General features: G+C 43.0%; 1 protein-coding gene across 1 annotated transcript; it reads left to right on the top strand.

The window, feature by feature from the left end:
- The first annotated feature begins 283 nt into the window (after nt 1-283).
- On the top strand, nt 284-9,467 carry pdia6 (protein disulfide isomerase family A, member 6). Its single transcript, XM_084083305.1, has 13 exons — nt 284-375; nt 733-874; nt 1,457-1,514; nt 1,655-1,781; nt 1,947-2,053; nt 2,890-3,026; nt 3,387-3,501; nt 4,587-4,727; nt 5,023-5,107; nt 7,362-7,434; nt 7,543-7,701; nt 7,813-7,909; nt 8,424-9,467. The coding sequence occupies exons 1-13, from the start codon at nt 339-341 to the stop codon at nt 8,496-8,498; spliced, it is 1,353 nt and encodes a 450-aa protein (XP_083939431.1). The 5' UTR covers nt 284-338; the 3' UTR covers nt 8,499-9,467.
- The last annotated feature ends 1,525 nt before the right edge of the window (nt 9,468-10,992 follow it).

Below are 10,992 nucleotides of genomic sequence, written 5' to 3' on the forward strand. Positions count from 1 at the left end.
AGATTGAAATACTTTTGTTCAGTTTCTTTCAGACGTTTTACTTGTTTAAAACGTTTTAATATGACGTCATGCTACATGAATCCCTAACATTTAACGCTGATTTATCTTAGAAAATTGAAAACAAAGTAAATATGAAATGGAGTCACAGAATTCAATAGGTCACCAATGTCGGTGGAACATCTGTTTCCCACCCTGCGTCGGTCAGTAATCTACACGGCGCACGGTGATTGGACGCGGCAAAACGTCATCACCAGGGCACCAATCAACATGGGCCACGGTAAGATTTTACTGTGTACTTTTTAAGCGGCGCTGCGACAGTCAGTGTGTATTGGAAGTGGATGAGACCTACAGCAACCATGGGAACGATTCTACTAGGTAAGTTTATTACATTTTCCTCTTTTTGTCCGGTATGTACAATGCCAGTAAGATGGTAATCGCAATAACGTATTCATGTGTTTCGTATCTCGATAGCTAGAATATAGCGAACGTGTACAAAGCATTCAGGCCTCTGATAGTTGAATGGGTTGATAGTTTTACATATATGGTTCATAGTTAAAACATGACCTCTGCCCGGTTAATTGTTGTTTTCCTCGCTTATTCTTTTGTGCATTTGAGCTGTATCTACGTCTTGTGTTGGGTGGTCCTGTGTAGTTCTTCTGTAGGCCTTTGTTTTGTGGTCTTAATAAACAGAGACGACCCCCTTAATTTCTTTGTGATTGTTATGTATTCTAGGCGTGTTGGGCTGTTCCCTGGTCCTGGCAGTCCAAGGGTTCTACTCAGCTAGTGATGATGTTGTTGAGCTCAATCCCTCCAACTTCCAGCGGGAGGTGATCCAGAGTGACAGCCTGTGGCTCATTGAGTTCTATGCGCCATGGTGAGTGGATCATCTGATCTGCTGTGGAGAAAGTTGATTATTATTATGACCCAAATAACAGACAGACACACAACGTTAAGATGCATACAGTATCTTAAATTCAATGAATGAATACATAGACTTAATTTCTATTGTATTTGCTTAATAGTTTGCATTTTAAAAAGTGCCTGATAGGTCTAAACTCTGAACCATATGGACAATATCACAGTTATTATTTAGAAAGAAGTTTGCTTGTGGTATGATTTTCAGAAGTTGACCTTTAATTTTAATTGTGTTGTTACCTATTTGCTGTACAATTTTTAAGTTGTATTTGACATTAGTCTTCTAACAAATTTCCTGTGGAGGGGCTTAAATGACACATCTACCATATGCTTATCATTCCAACTGTTTATCCATTGGTTTTTTTTATAACACTGAGTTGCCTATGAAACTGCACATTTTTAAGCATTTGAGATAGATTTGTATAGATTTGTTTTTTCCCCTTCTTTTTTTGCATATCTATGTCAATATGAATGCAGTATGTCACTAAATCCCTGTCCCAAAAACTACACATACGGTACCTCCACTGTTTAATCTTCACAGGTGTGGCCACTGTCAAAGCTTGACTGCTGATTGGAAGAAAGCAGCCACAGCCCTAAAGGTAAATTCAATGCAAATCAGTAATTGTATGATAATGAATAGGTGTGAAGAGTATCTATAGATTATGGAAGCCGGGGGGGGGGGGGGGTTTAAGGCTCTGCTCCAGTCCATAACGATGAAGTACAACGTGTGATTCTACAGGGTATTGTCAAGGTGGGCGCCGTAGACGCAGACCAGCACAAGTCCTTGGGTGGACAGTTTGGTGTCAGGGGCTTCCCCACCATCAAGGTCTTTGGAGCTAACAAGAACAAGCCAGATGATTACCAAGGTGACGTTAAAATCCTTGCCTCCGAAAAGCCAGACCTAGCTAGTTGGTGTCTGCCACTGCATCGTCATTGGTGGTGCATTATTAAATACCGGAACTGACCGCAGTGAGAGATCCTGCTGCTTTAGTTAAATAAACGTTAACCTTTGCAATCCTTTCCTCCATCAGGTGGACGCACTGGCCAGGCTATTGTGGATGCAGCCCTGAATGCTGTCCGCACCCTGGTTAAGGACCGGCTCAGTGGCAGATCTGGAGGCTCTGACTACAGCAAACAGGTACACAAACTATTCAACCTCAGCATTGCCTTGGTTGTTTGACAGGGACCATACCGTCGCCAATACTTGTAACTGCTTTACTTGGTGTTGGCCATTTATCATACAGAAAAACAAACAATTTCCCCTTTGTTTTAGTTTTTTTGATTTTGCATTTATTTACATTTTCTTAACTTGTTAAAATGTTACCAAACATCCCAGCAAAGCTCGGGTAAAGAGAAGCAGTTGTTGACTCCATATCAGAGTGGTTGTCTACATGCTCCCGTGGACAATCTTGAATATCTTCTGCTAGACATTTCATATTAATCAGCACTTTAAAACGCCACCTCCTTTTTGTGTAGAAATGAACTTGGTTTGGCCTGGGTGCTTCTGTGTTTATTCCTATTAACAACAACATTACATGTTTAGGGCAATGGTGCTGACAGGTCTTGAGAGATTAGGGCCCACTTGAAAATCTCAAATGCTTTTCTGGCCCACCCATCAGATGAGTGGGCCGCATGCATTTTCAGAGCGTGTTTATTTTAATGATCAATCGATTGTGTTCCGCCATGGATCAATGGAACAAACGTATAGTATACTTTAAGTTCCTATTTAGCACTATCACAATTAAAACTCCTTTCAAGGTTTTAGATAACAAAATACCATGACATTTTATATTTTACACAGCTATATTATAATTTAAAATCTTAGTTTTTTGCCAATTATTTGGGGGCCCTCTAGCAATATCCTCACTGCCCACCAGTGGGCGCCGGCCCACAGGTTAAGACCCACTGCTTTATGCTAAATAGATACAGTAGGAAGCATGGATGTGCATCTGGATGACCCATGTCTTTTTTCAGAGTGGCGGCGGTGGTGGCGGTGGCAGCAAGAACGCTGTTGTGGAGCTCACTGATGACAACTTTGACAAGCTGGTGCTTGGTAGCAGTGAAGTGTGGATGGTGGAGTTCTTTGCACCCTGGTGTGGACATTGCAAGAAGTGAGTTTCACATCATAACCTTGAACTACACTGATCCACATTTCACGCATCTAGTTTCTACCCGCTCACACAATTCTTTAGTTGGCTGTATATGACAATGTAGTACTATATGAGGTTTCCTTCTGTAGTACTGTTTTTTTCATGTTTAGAACATTTGTACTGCCTGCGGTTTTTCAGGCCATCAGAAGTGCAATTGATTTGACTGTATACTCAACATCATGATATTTATTTTGCAAACAAAGGACATCAGTTGGCTAACTGCTTTGTAACTGTATAGTCTCTCTCAAATGATGAGCATCTTATTTTGAAAACGTCCTTGTGCATCTCATTTTTTCATTAAATTCTGTCTTTTGTCATCAGCCTTGAGCCTGAGTGGGCAGCTGCAGCCTCAACCGTAAAGGATCAGACAAAAGGCAAAATTCGCCTGGGAGCTGTGGATGCTACTGTCCACCAGGGCCTTGCTAGCCGCTATGGGGTGAGCGAGAATCTTTATGAACCCCTATTGTGGGAATTTATTGCAACCAGCAGTACAGCGTTAGTAACATACAGACTTAGACTACGTAGAGTGATGGACTAGCATGTATAAAACAACTGCAGGAGTCGATACACCTCAGGGCAGATTCTATTGCCCACAAAGTGCAAGGGTTCAAACATCAACTTGAGCCTTTCTCCAAAGCGCTCACCGATGGCAGAGGACGCCATGCACACCAAGGCACCAACCTACTCATCGGGAACAGTTAGGGGTTCAGTCAGTGGCTTGCTCAAGAACACTTTGGCACGTAGCCAGGAGGAGCCCGGGGTTGAACCGAGAGCCAAAAACAGGAAATGAGTAGCAAGAATTGGTTGAGATTACATCGTCTACTACAGGTTACTACTGAAAATAAAGCACTTGTACTCATGGAGGTATACATTCGTACTATACTGTTGACGAGTAAACTTCTGAGCGTTCTTTCTCCCTCTCACAACGCAAGTGAAATAACTCTACTGTGACTCGTGCTTTCACTGTGAGCAGTCCACTGTAGGTGCAGACAAAGACAAGGTGGAACAGTCACTTTCAGTTCATACCGCCTGTCAGACTATTGATAGCATGTCATGCTTACAAGAACATGGGTGCCACATGAAAAGGTTTTTATGAAAATAAGATAAAAGACAAATTAAAATGATCGGTGAGTGCCCGCACATCATGTAAAACCTGTAACACCTGTGCAACCCTACTGCAGAGAAGCCAACGTTTGTTATCTTTTATCTCAATTATCTTGTCTTTTCATCAGACAGCTGGGCTGTCTGATCGGTTGAAGTAATTTATTAAACAGGAAGCTGGAGCATTTTAGTAGGTTAGTGCAATATGTCAGGACTGAAGATATATAGAGAGCTGGCTGTTATAGTAGTAGCTCATTTTACTCTGTAGGTAAGAAACTTCATACAAATACAAGACACAGACATAGTGGAGTTAAACTTGACAGCAGATTTTAGCCATGTCTGCTTCATAAGGGTACTGTGTCGTTGTTGTCATAGTTTGATAAGAAATGTAATTATTGAATAACTGTGTTCTGCGTCCAGATCCGTGGATTCCCCAGCATCAAGATCTTCCGTAAAGGGGAGGAGCCTCAGGACTACCAAGGCGGCCGGACCCGTTCTGACATTGTTGCCTCGGCAATGGATCTATTCACTGACAATGCTCCCCCCCCTGAGCTGCTGGAGGTTAGTGCAGCTGTGTACAGGACAGGTTATTTGTGCACACGTGTAAACTGATAGTCCACTTGCTTACAGATTGGAGGCTAACAAATAAAAACTACAGTCCAGCATCAAATAATTAACAATTAATTAAATAAATATTATAATTAAATAAATAATTGACTTTTCGAGACGTGTTAAGGAATAGCTGGTCCATTGCTTTTTTTGTGTGTGTTATCATACTTGTATCTGAATTTGAATCATGAGCAAATGATAATTTGGTGAGAGCAAATGAATAAATATGTGTTTGTGTGTGTCTCAGATCCTTAATGGAGATGTCTTGAAGAACACTTGTGAAGACAGCCAGCTATGTGTCATTTCTGTACTTCCCCACATCCTGGACACTGGTGAGGTCACACTCTTAGAGCTCTGTGGCGTGGGTGATGGCTGATTTGGCCAGTCACACCTGGCCTAGGTCAAACTGAGCTGAGCTGGGTATGACTACACACCCATTTGCATGGATCTAATCTGATTCATACAGGATAAGGGTATGGTCGGTCACACATGCGCGTCTGAAGCAGTCGTGTCCTTTCTTCCATTCTATGCGAACAATGGAGCTTTTAGTTTTACTTGCGGCGTGTTGTAGTGTCACGTGCTGTCGTGTGAAGTTCAACTTGATTGAGCATTGAAGCGTTTGACGCCTCAGCATGCGTTCGCCGCTCCCCTTCAGTTGCACTTGTGTCCGTACCCTAAAGCTGGACTCGCACATAAGAATTTTTTAAATCTCAAACACTGCTGAAATCTAGTAGCATCACACACTACTGGATAATCTTATAAGATTCTCCTATCAGATAATCTCCAACATGCACACACTACAACATTTTAAAATAACGGGGCATCTCTACACTCTCTACAGGATTTTATTAAGATTCTCGGGCTTGCCCGAAGTGAACGCAGCATCTCTGATCATTTCATCTCACGTGATCACATGCGGAAGCAGTAGCTGACTAGCAGATGTAAACATTTAACGGAGCCGGATTCATTTGCAGTTCTGACGAGCGGTTGTGATATATTATCTGAGAACACATGTTATAATATAGACCGTGTTCTTGCCACATATCAACAAGCCTCAGCTCTCCATCACACAACACATTGTTTGGACTGGTCTCTGTGCCAAAAGTCTACTCATTCACTTCACTTCTGTCTCCTTGTAGACTGTCTTTCTCTCGGTCGCGAGCGACTGCGATGTGCCGTTCCACTTTGATAGTGGCAATCCAGATAAAAAATCAAACATGTTTGAAAATCAGAGCTGCCCTGTACGTCCTGTGAGCAACTCGGGAGGCTTAAGATTGGATCTTTAAACTGCTCACTAGAAGATAATTATGCCCGACACTCGCTCCCGATCTAGGCTGGAGTACGGTTGCTTTCGACCTCAAATCAACCAGATTGTCTTGTAGTCTGAGCCCAACTTAAATCGGCCATTCTCACCCACTCTCAATAGACTGTGCATAACTGTATTTTTCATTGACTCAGCCGCATATTTGAACCGGAAACGCATATGAAGGTGTGTGTTTGCGGTTCAAATCGGCTGCTGAGCCAATCAAATGAAGCTAGGAGAAACTGACCTGGAACAGGAAATGTTTTATGCCACCTTCTGGAAAAGAGAACTACAGTTCTGTCATGACTCATGACTGCACATTTCTATTTTCTCTGGCTTGTACCATCTTGCCCTCTGCAATAAATTTGACAGGCTCAATGATGGTGGACAGACGACAGCAGTTAAACTAACAAGCTCTTTATTGTCTTGTGCAATACAGAATCAGACAGTGCTGCTTGCCATGCTCTGGTATTCACTCTTACTGTAATACAAACTGATTTGGCATACAGGAAACTTACAGGGGTGGGCAGACCTAATGTTTTGTCCAGACAGTGGCTCTTCCTGAGTGTGCGGGGGGATGGTTGATTTATCCTGAGTGCATTGATTAGCTTGGTGCGCAATGAATATTTCATACTTGAACATATAGTCATATATTTAACATAAACAAATATTTGACTGTAAAAAATAAGGTTTGAATAAAAACCCTAGGTGCCTTTACACCTCTATTGAATGTACACATGTTGAATCACACAACTCTGACTTTAAATTCAAATTAACTTTAGATCAAATATGTCTTATTATTACATACAGAGTGGCTGGCTAACTGAAAGAACTACAAGTGAAAAGCTTGCCAAGTGGGGTCAACAACGCGCTCCTTTCCTATTCGTTGCCGCCCGGTCAGAGTTCACCAATGTTGAAACTCCATGCACTGAACATGTCAATGCTGTCGATGCGCCGTAACGGGAAGCCCCCCCCCCTTTGCGCCCATAGAATCTAAGTGGATGGGACTCGTCTGTGTCTGACACGTAGGGGTGACTGTGCCCTATAAACTATTCCTACAGGCTCCAAAAAGCCCCCCTCTAGCCAAAGTGTAGAGAAAACCATGTGTCACGGAGTAAATATGGATTTAAAGGGACACTACACAAAGCATTCAAACCTAATACAGTATATAATGGATTTACTAAATACCAGTTTGTTGTTTATGGAGGAATCAATTACACAGTGTGAACTTAGTTACTGACATTAAAATCATCTGTATCGTTCAAAATGTCTCCTTGCAACAGGTGCTGCTGGTAGAAATGGCTACCTGGAGGTCTTGATGAAGATGGCTGAGAAGAACAAGAAGATGATGTGGGGGTAAGAGTTCTATTTGTGAGGGATGATTATGATCATGAGACTGAGAATGAGTTACAAAAATGTGTGCTGCCTGTGAGTAATCTTCCAACTTCTTTCGTTGGTTTTCAGTTGGCTGTGGACAGAGGCTGGAGCTCAGATGGATCTGGAGACCTCTCTGGGTATTGGCGGGTTTGGCTACCCCGCTATGGCCGCCATCAACACCCGCAAGATGAAGTTTGCTCTTCTCCGAGGCTCCTTCAGCGAGACTGGCATTAATGACTTCCTCAGGTAGAGGGCGCTACAGCCTAAATGTTATAAATGAAATTGGTATAACAGGGTGTCACTGGTACACAGCATGAGACTTGTCTGGTCTGATTGAATCCTTTGTGGCTTTTGTAGGGATTTGTCTGTGGGCCGTGGCTCTACTGCTACTATTGGAGGTGGCGCCTTCCCCAAGATCAGCAAAGTAGATGCCTGGGATGGGAAAGATGGAGAGGTAGGTTGGAAAGACTAACGATTAATACGTTTACATGTCGGCTGGTGTCTAGAGACCCTGCCATGACCAGAAGGTTCACAGATTAGATCCCAGCCACATCCACTTTCACTGTAACATGCACAAGTGTTCAAGTGGAATGGAAAGAAACTTAACTGCTCTAAAAATTGCAAAATATTCTCTGTCCATATTGAATCAAGGAATTCTGCAATTTCTGTCATACATTTAAGAAGAGGCCTGTTTCTGGCATAGAGTAGGAGCACTGTAAGACACTGTATGTCAGCTAACATGTTATGTTAGCTGTTCTATATTTACAGTAATTCTCTATGTTTCGTCTTGACTGTAGAAGAAGAGCCCAATATGTAGACTTAAAACGTGAAAGTCTGACAAAAATCGAAAATATACCTCTTTCGCTAATCTAAAAATGCGTTTGGACAGGAATCTATGAGCATGGAAGTGCGTATGCTACCTTATTTGTGTATCTATAATTTCATCTTGAGTCATTTGTCCTTCACAGCTTCCCGTAGAGGAGGACTACGACCTCAGCGACGTGGACCTCGACGACGATGAACTTGGCAAGGATGAATTATGAGCCAAACGGGGCTAGGGCTGATCCAGACTGGCCTGGTTTGTTCCGGTCTGGACTGGCCAGGCCCTGTGCAACCCGCCTCTCCTCTCCTGTGGATGAATGGGAGGCCAGGTCACTCAGTTACTGAAATACTCCAGAAGAGTCTTAACATCTTTCTTGTCAGTCAGAGGGGGTGGGGGGACGCGGCCTCCAGTGAACTCTGCTCACAGACCTGCTGAATGTTAGATGCTGCACAGTTCTACTGGTCCCGCCCTCTGGGGGAGAGAGGGGAGGAGTTCAGTTGAAGTCGTTTTCAGACATTGTCCTCTCTTTTCTCGTTTAGCCAGCCCCCGTGTCGGCCATCTTATTGTGGTCATTTTCAGTAAGGCTGCACAATTGACTGGAAAGAATAAAAAAATCTTGATTTTTATGTCTCACAATTACATAATCGTGAAACCTGCCAATTAATCCTAACTTATTTGATTGGCTGTTGCAACTTGCCCTGGCCTCGTCAACACAACCTTGTGCAACCCATCTCCCCATCCTTCAGGCTCACAGAGGCAAAATACAATCACAAGAGGTCATTACAATTTGTCCAAAGAGATATGGCACAATGAGCTACAAAGGCATTTGGAAAATTATATATATTTTAAAAATACATATGTATATAATTATCTTTAATCGTGATTATAATATTAAGCAAAATAATCAAGAGCCATAGCCTAATTGTGCAGCCTTAATGTTCAGAAACACTTACATGCCCAACCTGATGTGACTTATGTATTTTTTGTAATTCATTTTGTTTGTGGTTTTTAATTCAGTGGTGGAGAATATGTTGATGGTTTTGCAGCGTGTCTGTCCAGGACAAGAGGAGGGGATACAGTTGGGAGTTTTTGTGTAGATTTTTCTTACACAACTTTATTTCAATTGAAAACAAAATGACATTTTTGTTACAAAAAATAAAAAGGAATAAAAATAACCACTGCCTTCTAATTCATGTAAACTGTGTTACAATATCAGAAATATAAAGATCACGGAGTGCATGCAATACTAAAGGCATATCGAGAATCATATTGAGTACTGTTATAGAATTTTACCAAGTAACATTTCAGTTTTATTTCAAATATTTCACTCGATGTCTCGCTATGGGAGAGCGCCCTCCGGCGTGATCACACAGAAGTACACCTTCATAAACTTCCAGACAATTCTATTGGCTGGACTGACCTTCCTCTGACTGGAGGTCCCGCCCTCATCCTATATCAGTCAGTGGAGGGTCATTTTCCCTAATTCAGTTTCTCTTCTCGTTCGCGATCGAGGAAGCACCTTCTCAGTCCACCTTATGAAGTCAGTACGGCGAAAGTCTCAACAGGACAGGATAATATCCCGGACCGCGAGACGCTACTGATGGTAGGTGTTGACTTTTCTTTACAAAACCTGCTAGGAACTTAATACGTTCCATAGCCAAGCTTAATAAGCTAAAAAGAAAGCATAGTCTGCTTACATAGTAATCGTGATTCGAAGGACGAGTTTAATACACTCTCCCTAGTCTCACCCTGATTACTAGCCACAGCTAGCCCTGAGCTAGCTGTAAAGAACAACACGCCAGTATAATATACTCGGCCCCAGTGTTTGTTTCTTTCAAGCCTAGCAGCAGGTTGCCAGAGGGAGAGCCCTGAGCTCTCCTCAGCCCCACAGACTGCTAGCCACAGTTAGCCACGAGCTAGCTAGGGAAAAACAAACATGTGAGCATAGTCCGCTCAACCCCTGTGTTTTCGTTTTTTCCCTCCTCCCTGTTCTGTTCCCTAAAGCTTAAAACGCTTAACGTGAACGTGGCCTCCACAACTCTGAGGAGCAGGACCGGGTCCAAGAGCCCCGGTCCCGCAGAAAAGAGTGCGGGACGCCACCGGGTAGTATCATAATACTACCGGCTAGCGTAGCATGTCGTCACCGAGAGCTTAACAAGCTCCCACTAGCGACACTTCTTGCAGGCTACCATGCTAACACAGGGTAAACACGACATTTTAACATCGTGTTTTTCTCCAGGGTGACTTCTCACCCACAAGCTAACACCGAGTAAACACACCAGCGTCGTCCGCTCTTAGTGTGCTTTCTCCGGGTCAGCTCTGCACGCCACCAGCTAGCGCCATAAGATACCAGCTAGTTTTTAGCATGTTGTCACCAGTGAGCTTAATAAACTCCCACTAACAACACGTTTGGCAAGCTATAGCAAACACGACAGCGTCCCTGCTGTACATTGTGGTTTTTCTCCGAGGTGGTTCTTAGCCAAGAGCTAAAACACTGAACAAACACACCAGCGTTTACACTCTTAAATGTGTCTTTTCTCTGACCAGCTTAATACGCTACCAGCTAGCTTAGTGCGTTGCCATCGGTGAAGCTTAACAAGCTCCTACCAGCAACACGTTACACACTGCGTGCTGACACAGAGTAAACACGACAGCATAACCTGCTTCACATCGTGTTTTCTCCCAGAGGTGGTTTTAGCCACGAGCTAAACACC

The sequence above is a fragment of the Gymnoscopelus microlampas genome (genome assembly GCF_963454915.1).
Source record: "Gymnoscopelus microlampas genome assembly, chromosome: 16".
NCBI classification, from domain to species: domain Eukaryota; kingdom Metazoa; phylum Chordata; class Actinopteri; order Myctophiformes; family Myctophidae; genus Gymnoscopelus; species Gymnoscopelus microlampas.

Excerpts from the sequence above, each read along its gene's own strand:
- pdia6 (XM_084083305.1), top strand. The coding sequence starts at position 339 with ATGAGACCTACAGCAACCATGGGAACGATTCTACTAG. Across the intron at positions 376-732 it reads CATGGGAACGATTCTACTAG|GCGTGTTGGGCTGTTCCCTG; the intron begins GTAAGTTTATTA and ends TATGTATTCTAG. Across the intron at positions 2,054-2,889 it reads GCTCTGACTACAGCAAACAG|AGTGGCGGCGGTGGTGGCGG; the intron begins GTACACAAACTA and ends GTCTTTTTTCAG.